General features: G+C 45.3%; 2 protein-coding genes across 2 annotated transcripts in view; one reads left to right on the plus strand and one right to left on the minus strand.

Moving 5' to 3' along the window:
- Nucleotides 1–802, minus strand: part of LOC103161319 (zinc finger protein 383) — a 326635-nt gene extending 325833 nt beyond the window's left edge. The window contains exon 1 of the mRNA XM_035449241.1: nt 493–802. The gene's annotated coding sequence lies outside the window, so the exon portion shown is untranslated. The remainder of the gene's footprint in view (nt 1–492) is intronic.
- A 5182-nt stretch (nt 803–5984) lies between these two features.
- On the plus strand, nt 5985–19682 carry Znf585a (zinc finger protein 585A). Its single transcript, XM_035449486.1, has 3 exons — nt 5985–6161; nt 14492–14618; nt 16430–19682. The coding sequence occupies exons 1-3, from the start codon at nt 5985–5987 to the stop codon at nt 18766–18768; spliced, it is 2643 nt and encodes an 880-aa protein (XP_035305377.1). The 3' UTR covers nt 18769–19682.
- The last annotated feature ends 966 nt before the right edge of the window (nt 19683–20648 follow it).

Here is a 20648-nt window from a genome sequence, read left to right on the forward strand (position 1 = left end):
CACAACAGCCCACCCACTGCGGAGCCACACAACAGTCACGATAACCTCCAATCCCCCCTCATGGGAATTACACAAAATCCAACATTCAACAGAACACAACGGCCTCTAAGACACACATATGTGTCAGCCTGACGACTGCACTCATCTCCCAACCACACTTCGTCGTACAAAGTTACATAATCACACTCAAACATCTGCACAGAGTCAGTCGCAAGCACCCAGAACACACAGTGTGCCTGCAGACACGAGGTAACAGTCATGCAGGCATACTCACTTAGTTCCCTCAGATGTCCCTCATGAAGAAGTTACGCCGTTTACACGCCGCCGGTGCAAACACGCGGGGACGCAATCACGCCAATCACACCCGCACACACTAATCAGGAGAAGGTGCTCCCTTGCACACAAAGCCCCGCTCACAGGGAAATCCAGAAATCAGACCCGCGCACTCGTGGCGCCCTAGGGTCACTTCAGGTCACACTCGCTCCTGCTCACCCAGCCAGACCAACTCCCACAGGCTTGACAGCTCGCACACCGACCGGCATTTCCCTCCAGAACCCAGGGCCGCACCTGAGGAGCCTAACAAGGACCTAGGCCGCTCCCCGCGCACTTTCCCTTCTCCGGACGACGAGGGTCCCGCAGGCAAAAGAAGGGGATGCCTTGGGTTCGCGCGAGTTTCTGGGAAATGTAGTCCGCGACGGGACCTGGCGGGGAAAATGGCGTCCGCCCTGGGATTCCCGCCAGGGCTCCGCCTGCGGCAGGCCGAAGGGCTCGCCCCACGCTTGGAATGGCATGCGCGAGTTTCCTAGACACAGGTACGACCTCGAACCGAAACCCTCACCACGCGCGGGGCTGACATCCTGGACAGAAGCCCTGTCCATGGTAACGGCCAACCTCAGGGAAACGTGAGACAGCGAGGAGGGGGAGGGCGGGGGAGGTTGGCGCCGGAAGTTGTGTGGCGTCGCACGCGTTTCTGGGAAATGTAGTCTAAAGACGGGAACTGCGTGGCACTGGCCTGGAACCAAGTTGTTGGCAGTGATAATGAAAGACCGCACCCGGTGTCTGGAGGCTTATGGGCTTCGGAACTCACTGTAGCAACGATCAGGATGACCACAGGTCGCCCGTTTTGCCACATCGTAGGGTTTATACGACCCATTTAGGAGTCATAAAAAAAAAGGAATATTAGTTATTTAAAACTATCAGATTTAGGAAGAATTATGAACGAGTGATTGCTTCTAAGTATGGGATTCTTTTGTAATTTGGTAAGAAAAAAAAAAAAAAACACCTCTTTTCAAGTTTATTTATTTGTTTATTTTGAGTCTGGGTCTCACTCCAGCCTGGCCTGGAACTCACTTATGTAGACTGGATTTGCATTGGATTCACAGAGATCCATCATTCCCTGCCTCACAAATGCTTGCACTATAAAGGTGAACTTCAGCATACTCTGCAGTGAAAAGATTTGGGCCTGGAGAGATGGCTCAGGGGTTAAGAGCACTGGCTGCTCTTCCAGAGGTCCTGGGTTCAATTCCCAGCAACCACATGGTGGTTCACAGCCATCTGATCAGGTGCTGTCTTCTGAGGCCCAGGCAGAACACCATATACTTAGAAAACAAAAAACAAAAAGCGGGGCGGAGGTGGTGCACGCCTTTAATCCCAGCACTCGGGAGAAGCAGGCAGATTTCTGTGAGTTCGAGGCCAGCCTGGTCTACAGAGTGAGTTCCAGGACAGCCAGGACTATTTCACAGAGAAACCTTGTCTCAATAAACAAAACAAAAACAGACAAAAATCAGAAAAGAAAGAAAGAAAGAAAGAAAAAAAAAGATTATATTCTTAAATTAGGTAATGGTCACCTGTGTACAACTCTGTGAATACACTAAAAACAACTAAATTCTGTGCAGCAAGAGCTTATTCAAGGAATCGAACCCTGGAACTCGTAGATGTGGTGTGAGCCTTTGTATGTTTCATGAGTTATAGTTATGTTGGATTTTTAAAAGAAAATCAAGTCCACTGAGGTACAATTTAGGTACAACAAAATACACTAATCGTATCTGTTTATTTTAAAACACACCTTTAAGAGGTTTCTTTCACGTGCTTTGCTTGCACGTATATATGTGCAGTAGGTGACCTGTGAAGGCCAGACAAAGGCATGGGATCTTCAGGAACTGGAGTTACAAATGGTTGTGAACAACCATGTGGGTTCTGGGAAATTAATTTAGTTAGGTCCTCTTAGAGAAGAGAAAGTACTCTTAACTGAGCCATCTCTCTAGCGCCAAGAAAGCACTAATTTTAAAGTGAGCTGTTTGATGAGGTTCAGCATGAATATTTGTCACTGCCGTCGTATTTATGACCTAGACCATTTTTGTTTTTTGAGACAAGGTTTCTCTGTGTGGCCCTGGTTGTCCTGGAACTCGAACTGTAGACCAGGCTGGCCTCGAACTCACAGAGATCCACCTGCCTCTGCCTCCCAAGTGCTGGGATTAAAGGCGTGCGCCACCAACGCCTGGCTCTACCTAGACAATTTTTATACATCAAGCCTCACCCTGATCTTCTGAATAGTATTTCTTTTATGAATTCTATGTCTGAGTTTGTATGTCCAGTCACATGTTTGTGAATGTTTCTGTTATCTCCAGATTAGCTGATTCGAATAAAGCAGATGGAAGCATTTGCTTACAATTCTTTTAATAAACATGCACTTTCATTTATTATAAGAAATACGTAGTAGTAGAATCAGTGAATCTCATAAGCAAATATTTAATTTTGTAACTGCCAGGCTGTTGTACAAGTGGCCATATTATTTAATTTCACTAGCAATGTAAGAAACTTTTATTTGTTCCATGTCCCATTAAAACTATTGTCATTCCTTTTTTTTAATATTTGTTTTTTTTCTGGTGTGTGTGTGTGTGTGTGTGTGTGTGTGTGTGTGTGTGTGAATGCATACATTAGTGCAGTGCCTGCAAAGGCCAGAAGGGGGTACCAGATCACCTAGAATTTACAGAAAGATTTGTGAGCTGCCTGTCATGGGAACAGAACTCTGGTCCTTTGCAAAAGTGGTATAAGTATTTGACACTTGAGCCATCACCTCAGCCTCTTTTGTTAGTCATTTGTGTTTAATTACATATTTAGACAGTGAGTCATGGTATCAAATTAAGGCTTTGTTTACACAGAAAAGGGCATTGCTATCTACAAATTACATTTTAATTTTAGGTGCGTTTAGTCACATGTTGGCTATATTAAGTTCTTCCTTTCATCCCTCAGCCTGGCCTGGTGCCTCATCCTCCATTGTGAGCCACCATGCCTGGCATTAAACAATTGAAGGGACTCTGGCCAGCCCAGATGTAGCAAACATGGCTCAGGCAGGCCTTGCCATTCCCTCCATGTAGGTGAAATTTTCCTTCTCAACCAACAGTTCCCAAATAAAGACATGGAGACTTAATGTTAATTGTAAGTGCTTGGCCATTAGCTCAGACTTGTTACTAGCTAACTCTTACATTTTAAATTAACCCACATTTCTTATCTGCCCTCTGCCATGTGGTGGTACTTTCTTTCCACACCGCACGCTCCTCTGGCTTCTCTTTGCATCTCTCGAGACTCCTCAGACTCTGGCATCCTTCTTTCCAGCATTCTCCTAGTCTGACTCTCCCACCTAATCTCTTCCTGCCCAGCTATGGGCCAGTCAGGTCTTTTATTAAACCAGTTAGAAGGTGCCTTGGCAAAGACACATCTTCACAGTGACAAAAAAGATTTTTCTATAACACCTCTGCCTTGCTAAAAACTGTTAGATCACATTCCTAAAGCTAGCCACCAAGGTCTTGTTGGGCCCAAAAGTGAAGCCAAACTCCGGGAGATGCGCCCCACAGAGTCACTCACAGGACACAAGTTCGATGCAAAAGCAAAAGGATTTTATTCCAAAGCTTTGGGGTCGTTCCCTGGGACGAGAATGGCCCCAAGTTTCCAAAGCAGGCAGTTTTTATGTCTTTTTGGTCACTAGGCAGGAGTATGACAACATATTGATTGGCTATAACATACATGAGTCACTTACTGATTGGCTGGGAACTGAACTTACAATTTTGCCCACGAGGGGCTTGGAATGTTATTTTGGTTTTTACACCTGCAAGGCCATGAGACAGCTAATGGTTTTTCTGGGAACAGAGTGACTTATACTTATTTTCAAAACTTGGGTGCTCTGGAGCAGGGTAACCAGTAACAGTTTTTAGAAACCAGACAGTTGTTGAGGATAACATTCCTTGGAAACTAGTAATAATAATTTCCAGAGACTGGTCATCATGACTGACCATTTCATGTGTTCTTTGTCCCAGAGCTGTGTGTGCAGCCAGAGTGATTTTCAAATACATGCTGGTGGGTGTCAGGCTGGGTTGAGTTGGGGGTCTTTCAGTCTATTCCCTTATTTGGCTACTTCCTCTCCCGAGGCTGACCACCAAGCTCCAGTTATCCAAGTATTGACGTCCAGCAATCAAAAGCCCCCTTTGGCTCACCTAATTAACATGCCCAATTAAAGTTAAGCACCTCATCCTAATGGGGGTTTCCCCTTGTGCCTTTATAAGCTGGCATTTGCCTATGAGTCTGTCTCCCCTCTACCCAGCTCCTTTATCCCTCAGGGACAAATACCATTGCCCCCCTCCCCCTCGTCCCCATTCTCCCTCTCCCTTGCCCTCTATCCTGTGTGTGTCTCCTATTCCCTGCCCTGTCCCTCTGGGGCAATAAATCTCCTTTATGCTGAGAACCTGGCCTTGGGCATCCTGGGCAGATGCTTTTCCTTTCAACTGTAATTTTTATTGTTGCTGCCTGCTCCTTTACCCGAGGTGGTTAGCGTGGTTAATCCTGGAAATGAATGGGCTTCATCCCTGCAGTCCACTGCATCCTTCAGGAGGAGGACACCCCGACTGCTCCCCTCCCTGGTGGTATCATCCACGGGATTGGCGCCCCCTGCCCCCGCTTCCACCCCATCTCCGGGTGTGGTTTGTCCCATTAAAGATCTTAACACTCTTCCAGTTGCTTGTGATACGGATTCTGACGCCTCCTGCGGTTGCTGGGGTTTCTCTCCGGAGCATATGGCCATCCTGGACCGTGGCCTTTTCCGTGAATGATTTTTCTATAAAGCAGACTGCACCACCTGGGTCTCTCCCCTCCTTTCCCAGTGGTTTCTCCCGGGAGCCCACTCTGGATCCCGGCACCCTAGCTTCCCCCCAGCAGGTGGCGCTGCACTCGGCCTGTCGGCCTGACCCCCTGTCGGGTGGGTGACTGACGCGCAGACGAGGGCCAAGGCACTCTGAGAAGTCTGGCGGGACACTAGTGAGTCCTCTGCTGCACGGAAGGGACCTACGGGGGTCGGCATCAGCGGGCGCGGCCATGTCCCCCGGCCTCTTAAGGAATTGTAAGCAGGGGCTCTTGAAGCTGCAAGTGCGCGCGTGTGTGCGCGCGTGTGCATGTGAGCGTGCATGCGTGTGCCCGTGTGCGTGCGTGTGCGCGCGTGTGCATGCATGCATGTGCGTATGTGTGCATGTGTGCGTGCGTGGGTGCATGTGTGGGTGTGTGCTTTTACGCGCGCGTGTGCATGCGTGTGCGCGCACGTGCATGTGTGCGCGCGCGTGGGTGCATGTGTGCGCGCGCGTGGGTGCATGTGTGTGCATGCGCGTGGGTGCATGTGTGTGCGCGCGTGGGTGCATGTGTGTGCGCGCGTGGGTGCATGTGTGTGCGCGCGTGGGTGCGTGCATGTGTGCGCGCGGTGCGTGCGTGCGTGCATGTGTGTGCATGCGCGTGGGTGCATGTGTGTGCGCGCGTGGGTGCAAGTGTGTGCGCGCGTGGGTTCATGTGCGTGGGTGCGTGCATGTGTGCGCGCGTGGGTGCATTGTGCATGTGTGTGCGCGCGTGGGTGCATGTGTGTGCATGCGCGTGTGTGCATGTGTGCGCGCGCCTTGTCGACTCTTGGGGTTCTTCTGCAGCCTGGCAGGTAACGCGGGGCATGCGCAATGCTATCGGCCCGAGACTGGCCCCCGGGAAGACCGGAAGTGGCCTTGGTCCTGGAGGGTGGTTTCCTGCCCGCGCTGCCGCTACTGAGTCTTTATGCGATGAATTCTATGAATAACGAGACGTCTTCGGGGTGGACCCGGTTGGTTTCCTCTGTGGAGTCGGCAGCGCGTGTGGATGTTAGGAGCCTGCCTGTCTGTTTGTCTGTCTGTCTGTCTGTCTGTCGTGTTGATGGTTGTCAGAGGGATGGAGGGAGGGAGGATGGCTCTGAGTGTCACCGAGGGCGGGCGGGCGGGCGGGTGGCCGGTGTGAGCCACTGAAGGGCTGCTCTGGGGGGTCGGGGGCATCTGTCGGCAGTTCGCCTTCTAACCTGAAAGTTTAGCTCAGTGATTTTTGGTATATGGCATATTCTTTATTATTTTTTCAAATATAAGTGGCTTTCTTTTTAAATTTGTTTTCTTTTATCCAGGAGTCATTTTAATGTCTCAAATAATGTCCCTGAGTCGTGGTCGAGGTGAAGAATGCTTTATGGCCTATGCCATGATCACTTTTCATAAATGTCACATCTATTGCATAAAAATAATTCGTTCTTTAATTAATTGTATTGTGATATAATAAGCATATATTTTAATATATCATACGACCTTACAGATTTTGTCTGCTTAGTTGTGGGGGAGATATGTTGCTCATATGTTTGAAGTATATTGTTACTAACACATGTATATTCTTACATAATACATTTACCTATATATTAAAAATACAATATATTTTGATCTTACCCACCCCTGATACCTCCCACCACTTACGAGCATTTTTGAGGGAAGGTTTGAGTCAGAGTTTCTCTGTAGCCCTAGCTGTTTGGAACGCGCTCTGGAAACCACACTAGTCTTGAACTCAGAGAGATCTGCCTGCTGCTGCCTCCTGAATGCTGGGATTAAAGGCATATGCCACTATGGCCGGCTACTAGTATTTAATAACTATGACTTAATAGCTCAAAGGATATTATAGCAATTCAAGCATCCATTATCAATTTGTAAAAGAGCTTATTTTTCCAAATGCCTTTTCTTTTTGCAAAAAATTCTATCTTTTGTCCAGTTCTTACCCCTTGGCTTTTTAAAAGCAATTGCTAATTTTTGTTTTGGTTTGGTTTGGTTTGGTTTTTCGAGACAGGGTTTCTCTGTGGCTTTGGAGGCTGTCCCGGAAGTAGCTCTTGTAGATCAGACTGGTCTAGAACTCACAGAGATCTGCCTGCCTCCCGCGTGCTGGGATCTAAGGTGTGTGCTATTGATCCCACGATGAAAATAATACATGTCTTTATTTCATTTTTGTGGCAATTTTTTTCCTTTTTGTTACTGGTGATTGGACTTAGGACCTCAAGCATGCCAGGCAAATGCTCTACCTCTGAGCTACAACCTACAAGCCCTTCTCTCCCCTCCCCCCCCCTCTGTCTCTCTCTCACACACACACACACACACACACACACACACACACACACATTTTATGTATATATTCACATACACATGTCACAAGTGTGGAAACCAGAGAATAACTCAGGGTAGCTGGTTCTTTCTTGCCACCACATGGGTCCCTGGGAGCAAAGTTGGGTCATCAGGCTTGGTGACAAGTGATTTTACCACCTCAATCATCCACCTGGCTACCCCTCCCTCCCTTGTGGCATATTTTATCATAGAATGTGTGATCTATCTTATAGCTTTGTTTTTCCTCCTCCATATGTGATGGATGGGAGCTTTCTCCTCCAGGCATTTGGACTTTGCTCCAAATTATGACGACTGGAGCAGAACTGATGGTGACAGGGCAATGGTAATGTCAGGGAGCTGTTGGCATTCCCTAGGAAGGAGGGGTCAAGGATCCGTATCCCTTTCCCAGCTGCCTGTGGTCTTGAGAGATGCTACAGTATATAAGAAAGGGAAGATTAGTTAAAAGCAGGACTTCATGATGCAGTTTCCATGAATTTGTCAACCATGAAGGGGTGAGACTTCATATGATGTAGCTGTTTTGGGGGTCACCATTGCTCCTTGTAACCCCTTCCCTGTGCTCTGTAAGCAAGCCCCACAAACTCTCACCAGTTTGGACTTGGGTGAAACTCTATTTTTGGCTGTTGTTGCTCTAATCTGGCGTGATAAGACTGTAATTCATGTTTCCCCAGTGTAACAGCACTGCTCACAGTCTCTCCAACAGTGTTACACAAAGGCAGACTCCAAAATATTTCTAAGATATTTGGGTTGTCTAAAAGTACATATATTTAAATTTTCAGACCTGCCTGAGTTTGTATACTGAACAGTGTGCGATGGATGGTCTAGTTTGCTTTTTTTTTTTTTTTTTTTTGGCCAAGTGGTAGTGACTTACAGCAGCATCAATTACAAAATGAATGTCTTGGGTATATTTGTTTTACTTGTTTTGATATCGTTCTTTACATTTTGATTATCTATTTAAAAATTTTTGCATTTATGTATAATAGTTCTCTTTTTACTCTTTGGGGCCCACCCCCAGCTCCCCAATAAATACACAGAACTTTATTCTTACTCATGAATACTGGACCTTGGCTTGGCTTGTTTCTAGCGGGTTTTTCTAACTTAAATTATCCCATTTCTCTTTGCCTCTGGGGGTTTTACCTTTCTTTATTCTATACATCTTTCTTTCCTCCTTACTCTGTGGCTGGCAATGTGACCCTGGCATCCTCTCCTTCCCCCTTTTTTCTCTTTTCCCCCTTCTAGATTCCCTTCCTATTTATTCTCTCTGCTTGACAGCCCTGCCTGTTTCTCTCTCCTGACTAGCTGTTGGCTGTTCAGCTTTTTATTAGACCAATCAGGTGTTTTAGACGGGCAAAGTAGCACAGCTTCACAGTTAAACAAACGTAACATAAAAGAATGCAACACATCTTTGCATCATTAAACAAATATTCCACAGCATAAATGAATGTTCTTAAACAAATATTCCACAACATTTATGCAGTGTGTGTGTGTGTGTGTGTGTGTGTGTAGGGAGAGGACAACTTGCATGGGCCAGTTCTCGCCTTTTGCTGTGTGGATCTTGGGGATGGAACTCGGGTCATCAGATTTGGTAGTGGTGCTTTTTTAATCCTCTAAGATGTCTCCCCAGACCCAGGTTTTCTTAAATTTTCTACTCTCCCAGTGCTATTTATTGAATGATATGTGAAAGGCTTAGTCAACCCCAAAGGGCTCAGCACCCACAGGTTGAGAACCTCTGCTCTGTGCTTTCTAGTCCCTTCAGATGCCCAAGATGTGTTTCAGTGATGGATGCCTGAGGACTTGATCTTTCCAGGTTTCTGGTCTCTCTGTGGGGCTCCTTGCAAGGTCTTCCACCAGACTCCAGATCACCTCCTCTCCATACCTCTGACTGAATAATAGAGAGCCATTAAGATTCCGGTTGCCGAGAGGACAGGGTCAAGACCCAGGGTGGCCATGCCAACCAGCTGCACTTCAACCCAGGACGCTACACCGCTGGCATCAGAGGATTCTGGATGCCCCTGTGAGGTCAGCCTCTGATTTGTCGCTAGAGTCTCAGAGATAAAGCAGATAGACCACAGGAGGCAACCAAACTCCTAATCCTGCTCCCCAGAGAATGAATCTTGATCTTTTTATCAAAAAAAAATAAGGAACCCCTGGGCCAAGGTCTCCAGCTTTAGAGGCAAGGAGTGTGGCCCATGGTGAAAGACTGTTGTCATCTTTATCTTTTGTCTGTAGATAATATCCATGGTGGAAATTACTTCTGTGTAGGGTTTTTGAAGAAATGGCTCTGTTTCTCTCAAATTGCCACACTAAACACATATATTCTCTCTAGTCAGTCTGTGAAATTTCTGTTTCTGGGTGTGTCTCCAATTTCTATTTTCCTCCACTCTTTTGTTTCTTTGTTGTTTTTCTTCCCGGGAAACACTGTCAACTTTTAGTTTGGGTCTGGTGAGATGACTCACCAGGTAAGTGTGCTTGCCCTGTAAGCATGGAGACCAGAATTCAATTCCTGCAACCCACGTAAAAGTAGAGAGAGCAGACCCCATATACTCACCATGGCATACACGGGCACACACAGGCCCTTTCATCTGGAGCTGGACAGGTGAGTTAAAAGCACTCAGTGCTCTTCATGAAGTCCCAGGCTCGGTCCCTAGCACCCACATGGTGGCTCACAGCCTTCTGTAACTCCTGTTCCAAGTAATCCAATGCCCTTTTCTGGTTGCCTTTGGTACTATACTCATGAAATGCACATACATAGATGTAAACAAAAAAACTCACACATGGAAACAGAAATAAGTAAATCTTCTTCTTTTTTTCTTTTTTTTTAAGCCCTTGGATTGCAGAGATGGCTTGGTGGTTAAGAACACTGGCTGCTCTTCCAGAGGGCCCAGGTTTGAGTCCTAGAACCCACATGGGAGCTCACAATTGTCTATAATTCCAATTTCAGGGGATCTGATGTTTTTCTGGTCTCTGTAGGAACCAGGCATGCAAGTGGTGCATAGACATACATGTAGGCAAAGCATTCATACATATAGAATTTTTAAAAAAGTCTTTTAGGTATTTATGTGGGTTTTTAACTCTTTAAAAAATATCCCTTAATTTATTTAATTCTTTCTTTGTGGGGAGGCATGGTTTTGAGACAGGGTTTCTCTGTGCAGCCTTGGCTATGCTGGAACTCGCTCTGTGCCCAGGCTGGCCTCGAACTCACAGAGGTCTGCCTGGCTCTGCCTCCCGAGTGCTAGGATTAAAGGTGTGCATCACCACTCCCCAGCCTATTCTATTCTGAATTAATGTGTGTGTGTGTGTACCATGCATGCACTCCTGGGTACCTACAAGTCATAGCACACACATGGAAGTCAGAGGACAGCATTTGTATGTGGGTTCTCTTCAGTGGGTTCTGCCATCTTGTGTCTGAGGCAGGGGCCCTCTTTTTGTATTGACGATTCCTCATCTCACCTTAGGAGTGCTGTGATTACAAATGCATGCCAACACATCCAGAGTTTCAAAAGTTGAGTCAGTTAGCATCATGGTGAGGACCATGGCAGGCAGGATGCAGGCAGACACGGTGCTGGAGCGGAGAGTCCTGCATCTTGACTCAGAGGTAACAGGAAGTTGACTAACTGGCACACTGAGGGAAACTTGAGCAAAAGAGCCTTTTTTTTTTTTTTTTTTTTTTTTTTTTTTTTTTTTTAAGACAGAATCTCACTATGTAGCCCTGGCTGGCCTGGAACTTGCTATAGACCAGGCTGGCCTTGAACTCACAGAGAGCCACCTGAGTCTGCTGTCTAAGTTCTGGGATGAAAGGTGTGTGCCACCACTGCCTGACTTTTAGTTTTTTAAATATTCATTTTAGAGCGTTTGTTGTTTGTTCGTTTGCTCTTTTCATTAGTGTTGTGTATCTTATTCCTCTGGTGATATAGTAATAGTTTGTTTGGGATGATTACATTTTTTTTTTGAACAGGCATTATATATACTTGTTCCTATATGGGGAACTAAAAACAACAGTATAAGTAATGTGTTGAAAAACACTCGGGGAAAAGATGACCTGTGGTTAACCCACCGCATTCTCTACATGGCCATGTGACTGAGTGTCGATGACCAGCTTATATCATTTGCCATGGATTATTTTCTGTTCATGACATACATGTAAACAACTATTTTTTTTTCCTGTGATTTCAAGAATTGTAGCATGCCGGACACAACATTGCAATTTGGTTTTTAAATGTTTGGTAAATACAGAGCATCCGGTGGACAACACTTTTCTCCTAAAAAAAAAAAAAGTCTTCTTTTTCTGCTTTCTGAGAAGTAGTAGGATTTTATTTCAGGCTTTGACCATGAATAGCAAGTCTCCACTGAGTCTAAACAACATTTCTGCTCAGTCGGTCGGGCAGTAAAGCTTGGGCTGTCTCAGTCTTTTTTTTTGGAGAAGATGGAGAGCCAGGATCGACGGCAAGAGTCGTTTCGTATTGGCGGGAGTGAGGTGGTGTCAGTTGCCTTTGCAGTTGAATAGTGCTGTGATTTCTGTCTGTGTTTAGAAGTGATTACAGAGTGGCCTTTGAAGTGTTCATCTAATTATTCTCTATCACTAAAAACTCAGGAGGCGGATATCAGAGTCAGAACCAGAGTCCTAGAGAAATGGCAGAGAAGCAGTCACTGACCTCACACTCTCTCCTTCCTCAACCCAAAAGGGCTGAGCCTTTCTCTCAGCCCCTTCCTACTGTCTCCTTTGTCTCTCTATATGTCCTCTCTCCTCCAAAACCTCTATGGCTTAGCTCTGCCCTCTGATTCCATCTCAATTTTACTGGCAGTCAGGAGTGTCAGATGTGATCAAAATATCCCACAACAGGTCTTGGTTTTGTCTTCTGCCATAGTGGACAGACATGGAGTCTTCTTTAATGTTGACTGCCTGTGAGGTCCAGTGTGTGTGTGTGTGTGTGTGGTGTGTGTGTGTGTGTGTGTGTGTGTGACACCATGGAGGGTTCCATGATCTAGACGATCCCATCAATCCAGTTCCTAGCAACACTGAAGCCCACATGATAGTACCATGCCCAGCTGTCAGCAGCTGCTTTTCTTATTTAAAATAAAGGACTAGGAAAAGATTTGTTCAGAAACAAGAATCAAAAGAAACCTACAAGCTGGGGGGTGGTGGCATATGCATTTAATACCAATACTCAGGAGGCAGAGGCATGGGGATCTCTGTGAGTTTGAAGCTAACCTGGTCTACAGAGTGAGTTCCAAGACAGTCAGGGATGCACAGAGAAACTGTGACTTGGAAAAGAAAAAAAGGAAGGAAGGGGGAGAGAGAGGGAAGAGAGAGAGAGAGAGAGAGAGAGAGAGAGAGAGAGAGAGAGAGAGAGGAGAGAGAGAGAGCTGCAAATTTAGGAATAGGAATTTAAGATGAAACCACCTAAAATGATGATGGATAAATTTTACTGATGGTAAGAATAATATACAGAGAATTACAATATTTATTTATCAATGTATCTTTAAATAAAAAATGAGCAGAGATCAACATCTGTCTGGTGGCCCACTGTCCCCTTGATAGGTTCTCTTTTACCCTACTTAATAGGTTTTCTGTACCCCAATAATAGGTTTCTCCGCTGATGCAGTAAGCCAGATCAAGCCGAATTGAAAAAGTAAAAGAACAGGTTTATTTTGAGCAAAGCAAGTCCCGGGTGAGTCCTCCAGTCCCCAGAGATCGAGGCGGGAGAAGGGGCAGGAGAAATCCCATGGCCGAAATAAAGCAGGGTGCTTATGTACCCTGTAGACAAGGGGTGAGGGCTGGCTGGGTTTGTGCCCAATTACAATGCTTTGGGTGGGGACTTGGACCACTGACAACTTCAGGGGAGGAGCCACCACAGCCACCAAGCATGCAGAACTGGGTTTTTGGTGGGTCTTTTCCATTGGAGATTCTCTGAGAGGCTGGGGTCTGAGAAATGAGGCCCTCTGGATCAAACAGGTGTGAGCTGGAGATTTCCAGGTGAACACTACCTGTGGCACCAAACTGTTCACTCTGCCCCTAAAAGTTTCCTGCTACACCCTGTCCTTCAAGGGCTGAGATGAAGTAGTGTCAAGCTATACCCAGCAAGGTGATGTAGGACAACCCATCCATGAACCACAGGGGCCAGAGCACAGTGTCAGCAACTTGTTTGCAGAGACTATAACTATGTGGTCTCCAATCAACTCCCTCAGCTGTGCTTAGCACCTGTGAGGCCTGCAGGAAACCCTAGAATTGAGGAGGGTGTAGATTTCTGCCCTAGTGTCATTTCTTATCTCTTTGATAAAAAAGGAAACCCCACAAAACAACATAATAGAGAAATGGTTTATTTGGCTCACAATCCCAGGTTACAGTGTTCATGCGGGATGCCACAGTGGCGGGAACTTGAAACAGCTAGTTACATCTACAGTCAAGAGCAAAGAGAAAGAATGATGCCTGCTTACTTGTGCTCATCCCCAACCCCAGTTATGTAGTTCTGGATCCCTGCCTAGGGAATGGTGCAGACTATAGTGGGCTTTCCATATCAAGTAACATAATCAGGACAGTCTCCCACAGGCCAATATGATCCAGACAGTCCCTTGCTGATACTCTCTTCCTATGATTCTCAATTGAGTCAAGTTGACAAAATTAACCATTATAGTGCCCAAGGTAATGATGGTTGCTGGGACCATCTTGCCCTCCTGATTCTGAGCTGACTACTACTAGGCACTGGGAGGATGGTGAGGCATTCCCTTTGCTCCCTCATGTAGCCATCCTAGGTTTCTGAACTCTGTGAGGTTTCTGTGACACCTTTGATGCCCCCAGGAATCTTCTTTAGTTATTTCCATCAACATATAGTAGTTCGTTATTTTGTCTGTGGGATGAGTGTAAGGTTTCTACTTGGCCATCTTGCTAGCCTCAGTCTCCAGGGACTTTTACAAATGAGTGACAGACAAAAACAAAACCCATATTCCTTATTTCTAGATTTGTCTTTTCACCCACCCCAGGTCTGTTTACACTGAACAGGAGTTTGCTCTTACAGGGATCAGTGTCCTTCATGGATGTGACTGTAAATTTCAGCAGAGAAGAATGGCAGCACCTAGGCCCTGATCAAAGAAGTCTCTACCGGGATGTAATGCAGGAGACCTACAGTCCCCTGTGCTCAGTAGGTAAGCAGAGTCCCCTTATTATCTGAAAGGGAGCCTCACTGAGAATATTCTCAGTTGGATGTCCGCCATGAGGTATCTTCAATATGCCATGGTTTTGTCTGCGTTTGACTGGGATTCTTTTAAGACTTATTTCTTTGTGTGTGTGTGTGTGTGTGTGTGTATGCACTCTGAAAGTGCAGTACCTGTGGAGGCCAGGAGAGGGCATCAGGTTCACTGGAACTGATTTATAGACAGTTGTGAGTTCCCAATGCGGAGGCTGTGAACCTGGCCTTCAAGTTAAGAGCAAGTGCTCCTAATTGCTGAGCCCACTAGCCCTGTAACCAGGGTTCTTTATCTCCTTTGTGCACTCTAAAGATTATTCTGTTCTTGGAGAGATGTGGTTCCTTAAGAACAAATTCTCATTAAACAATAAGAATCTGCAGATTGGACTCTGAAACATAGATAGTTGGACCCAGTCCTTTATCGTTTTCCGTGAGCAGGATATCAAGTTCCCAAGACAGAGGTTTTCATGCGAGGAAAGGAGACATGAGCATTGCAGAATGAGAGCCCAGGCCAGCCCTGTGTAGGTGAGTGAGTGTGACCCGTTAGCCCAGCCAGCACTGTGTAGGTGAGCAAGTGTGACCCATTTAGGTGGGAGGCAAGGGATCCTCAGCAAAACAAGAGGAAAATCTCAGCTGTCCTGAGCAGAATTGGCACCTTAGAAATGGTGTTAAGATGACTTTTGGGGAAAGGTCTGTGTTTTTGTGTCACTTGAAGACACTTAACATTGGCTTCTCAAGTAACCAAATGCCTTCTGCCTGGTTGGCCTTTGTTATTCCTGTCTTCTTGGTTTTATAGATTCTAGAGTGTGTGCCAATCTACCTCATTCTCCTTTGTTACTTTTCCTTTTTTAATTGTCTGTCTTTTTCTCACACCTTTGCCATGGCCTTAGTCTTTGTATTCACAGGTACTTTGAATCTTTCTTTCATAGCTACTCTGTCATATACATATTTATTCTCCTGTGCATCCCCTTTTCTTATTTCCCTGTGAGATGCCTCAGAACTATATCTCCAACCCAGCTCTCCTGTTTTGTTTTGTTTTTGTGGCTATGAGATTTCTCATGGCTTCCCAACTTACTTTGCCTTCCCTCTAACTTATGACTTGGGAATCTTTGTCAGTAAACCTTTGGGTGTTTCTGACTCCTGTGATTGACACTACTAATCCCCCTCTACAAAGCTTCATTTCAATGCTGCCCGAGTGAATCCACATCTTCCTGGTTAGTTGATTTTTCTGTTGCTGTTGCTGTTTTTATTACTGTACTTTACAGATAAGGCCTGCATTTCAATATAATCTTCTGTTTTAGACTTACAATATGGGATTAGGATTCCCTTTTCTCTCTTTGGCTCACATCATCCTCCCTCCCTGTGATGGAAATATTTAAAAAGCACCCATGTTGTGCAGTATAAAATAAATTTGAGCTATAGAACAGTTTATAGAGATATCAGTTTGCTCTGTGAACCTTGTTCTTTGTTCACACCTGCTGTACATAATTTGTCTACCTAGCTATTTCCTATAGGTGATATAATGTGTGCCTGGACGTTTCTTGTCCATCACAACCTTCTTTATCCAATTACTGCCCTTTCCTACTCTGTGTTCATCCTGGATGAGCCCAGTGTACCCTGCCAGGTAGCCTCTGCTAGCTGTACTGCAAACTAAAATAATACGTTTCATTGTAAAGTTAGCTTTACGATAGGGAGTACTGAAAAAAATCTCCTTGACCATTGAGGAAGAAGATAGTTTTACAAATGATGTTTTCTCGTATTTTGTTCTAGAAGAATTGCAACAGATTGGTGACCAGAAAGAGACCTATCGGCAACTAGAAAATATATCAGGAAGTGATGTTATTTTCATCAAGAAGACCCTGAATACAAAGAATCGTTATGGATGTAAGACCATTAGAAAAATAATTCACGTGAACCCCTATATTGTTCTTCCTTCCACAAGACCCCATCAGTGCGACTCATTTGGGAATGATCTGAAGCATAATTTAGATTTACAGAGTCACAATGAAAATAATGGGCCAAAGAGAATTAAAAAGATTGCTGAATATGGTAAAATTTTATCCTATACCAACACCGAGCATACTGCAGCAAGAGAGAAATTATGGAACAAGAATCAGTGTGGAAAAGTCCTCAATTATGAACAAGTACCTTGTCAATATCAGAACATTTATGTTGACAGGAAAGCATATGAATGTGCTGAATCTGGAAGGAGCTTTACCCAGAAGTCCCAGCTCAAAGTACATATGAAATCTCAAACAGGAGACAAACTCTATGTGTGTGGGGAATGTGGGAAGGCATTTTCACAGAAGCCAGAATTGATTGTCCATCAGAAAACCCATACGAGAGAGAAGCCCTATAAATGCAGTGACTGTGAAAAGTCCTTTTTCCAAGTGTCTTCTCTCTTTAGACATCAGAGGATTCACACTGGAGAAAAGCTCTATGAATGCCGTGAGTGTGGGAAAGGCTTCTCATACAACTCAGACCTCAGTATACATCAGAAAATTCATACAGGAGAGAGACATCATGAGTGCATTGACTGTGGCAAAGCGTTCACACAAAAGTCCACGCTCAAGATGCACCAGAAAATCCACACAGGGGAGAGGTCCTATGTATGTATTGAATGTGGACAGGCTTTTATTCAGAAGACACACCTGGTTGCACACCAGAGGGTTCACACTGGAGAAAAGCCCTATGGATGCAATAACTGTGGGAAATCCTTCATTTCCAGGTCACAACTGCAGGCACATCAACGAATTCACACCAGAGTCAGGCCTTCTATATCTGCTGAATACGGGGAGACCTTGAGCAGTAGTTCCAACCTCCTCACACGTAAGAAAGTTCAAGTTAGAGAGAAATCCTCCATCTGCACTGACTGTGGGAAGGCCTTCACCTATAAGTCAGAACTAATCATTCATCAGAGAAGTCACACTGGAGAGAAACCTTACCAGTGTGGTGACTGTGGAAAAGCCTTCACCCAGAAGTCAGCTCTCACGGTGCACCAGAGAATCCATACAGGAGAAAAGTCACATGTGTGCATGAAATGTGGGCTGGCTTTCATCCAAAAGGCACACTTGGTTGCACACCAGATAATTCATACTGGAGAAAAGCCTTATAAATGTGGTCACTGTGGGAAACACTTTACTTCCAAGCCACAACTCCATGTCCACAAACGAATCCACACAGGAGAAAAACCTTACACATGCAGTCAGTGTGGAAAGGCATTCACCAACAGGTCGAATCTCAGCACACATCAGAAAACTCACACAGGAGAAAAAGCCTATGTGTGTTCAAACTGTGAAAAGGCTTTCACCCAGAGGTCGGACCTGATTATACACCAGAGAACTCATACCGGAGAGAAGCCATACAGCTGCAATACCTGTGGGAAAGCCTTCACCCAGAAATCACACCTCAATATACACCAGAAAATCCATACAGGAGAGAGACAGTACAAATGCCACGAGTGCGGGAAAGCCTTCAATCAAAAATCAATACTCATTGTGCATCAGAAAATTCATACAGGGGAAAAGCCCTACGTATGTACTGAGTGTGGGAGAGCTTTCATCCGAAAATCCAACTTTATCACCCATCAGAGAATCCATACTGGAGAGAAACCTTATGAATGCAGTGACTGTGGCAAGTCCTTTACCTCCAAATCTCAGCTCCTGGTGCACCAACCTGTGCACACAGGTGAGAAACCTTATGTGTGTGCGGAATGTGGGAAAGCCTTTAGTGGCAGGTCAAATCTCAGCAAGCACCAAAAAACTCATACCGGGGAGAAACCGTACGTCTGTTCTGAGTGTGGGAAGACCTTCAGACAGAAATCAGAATTAATTACACATCATAGGATTCATACTGGAGAGAAGCCTTACGAATGTAGTGAGTGTGGGAAGTCTTTCACTAAGAAATCACAGCTCCAAGTGCATCGGCGAATTCATACAGGAGAGAAGCCTTACGTGTGTGTTGAGTGTGGGAAGGCCTTCACCGATAGGTCCAATTTAAATAAACACCAAACAACACACACTGGAGATAAACCTTATAAGTGTCCAGTCTGTGGAAAAGGCTTTGTTCAGAAGTCAGTGCTCAGTGTGCATCAGAGTATTCACACTTAAAACAGTATGAGGGGAAAACTCACTGAGGACATGTCCGATTGTAATCACCGTCTCTATGAAATGGAACCATATGTATACTATTGTAAATAAAAATGCCCATTTGACAGTGCCACACAGTTCTGCTCAGCAAAGGACCTCCAAGAAATTACCGAATGGAGAGGGACCTTTCTACATGCTGAGAAGAAACGGCATTAATTTGAAACAATAGATGCTGATGAGAATCCTGTTAGTGGAATAGGTATAGTGCCAACTAATTGGATAAAACCATATAATATACACGACAGTGATAGTCATCCTTTCTGTCAGTTTGTTGCAAACATTAACAGACCTGTGGGTGTGTTTGCATTCTTGGTTGAATCTAACATAGTTGTGCATATACAGTACTTCTGCTGAGAAAGAAAAGACATACTACAGGACTGTGGATAGCATTGTATGCCTTTAATTCCGGCCTTTGTGAAGAGCAGAGGCAGGAGGGGTCACCATGAGTTCAAGGCTAGTCTAAGCTACAGGGTGTTGGGACCAGCCAACCTGTTTGTAAGTGGTACCTGAAAAGGGGAGTGAGAATTGAGAAAAGGAAGAGACAAAAGACAGAAGCTAGGGTTGGGAGGGCTCTCAGTGAATACTGCAACAGCCCCAAGTTTATAGTCTTTATCAACCCCGAGCAAAAAGGGAGAGCAAAAGACTTCCTTACTGTGATACAAGGAACAAACAAATGTAATTACCTTAATACCCAAACATCCTGTTATTTGGCCTTGGGGAGTAGGAATAGGTTTGAACTTTCTGGCCTTAAGTCAAGTTGAAATGCAGTCAATACCATGGGCTCCAACAACAGGGTAAGGCCCTGTCTCAAAAAATGTGAAAGACCACAATAAAAGCATACGAACACAAACTTCAGAGTGTAAGTAGACTTCCCATTGTCATTTATAGCAGGACCTGTAATACACTTCATATGGCACCAGTTGTGTTACAGCACACAACTGGAGGGAAGGGTATCCTGGCTGTTAGAAGCCAGGCTATATCTGTTAAGTACACCTCTGAAGAGAAAAGTAGTCTGGCCTTCAGAAGCCAGGCTATACTTGTATTACAGCTCTGAAGGGAAAGGTATCCTGGAAGCCAGGCAATACCTCCAACACTGTTCTGCTGCAGGATGGTTTCCCCACAGGAATGTCGCAGTTCTGCTCCTCTCTGGAAGAGCCATTACTTGTCTGCTCCACTCTACTGAGGGAGTTCCCTGGCAGAAATGCAACAGTTCTGCTCCTGCTCTGGCAAAAGTTGTTTCTCTGCCCCACTCTACTTTGGGGAAAGGTCATCACCGAAAACTCATTCAAGAGATTTATTGGGAGGGAGGAGTCCAGGAGCCCAGGCCGACTCTGTCAGGATGGGAAAGGGCGGCTTCTAACTGAACAGCTTAAGGGTGGAGATTTCAGGGTGGGAACTGATTAGATTTCAATCCCTCAGCTTGGACAAGATCAGAGACGGGCTGAATTTTATGCTCAGGGACTGGTTTTTGTGGTGGGTTGGTCAGGGGCTCTGGTTTCAAGGCCCCTTTTAACCTTTTGACACTGGTTTCAGGGTCAGGGTATATTTCTTTGGCTGGCCCTTTTACTCTACATTAGCAATATCTTTGTCATTAACAATCAACACATCGTCTCCTGACGCATGTCTTTTGAATTTCCTTTACCCCTTAGAAGGCTTGAAGTGAACATTTTCAGATCACCTGGGTCAAACGAAATCTCTTGTCAGAGTTTTTTACTCACTGCCTTCCTTGAAGATTTGACTTTTGTAAATCAGTTCATAGAACAGCCTTGGGGTTGGGGATTTAGCTAAGTGTCTGTGTGTGCATAGGTGGGAGCACGGGCAGCCTATCAGCAGCCATCATT

This window comes from Cricetulus griseus, chromosome 9 (genome assembly GCF_003668045.3).
Source record: "Cricetulus griseus strain 17A/GY chromosome 9, alternate assembly CriGri-PICRH-1.0, whole genome shotgun sequence".
In the NCBI taxonomy this organism is placed as follows: Eukaryota; Metazoa; Chordata; class Mammalia; order Rodentia; family Cricetidae; genus Cricetulus; species Cricetulus griseus.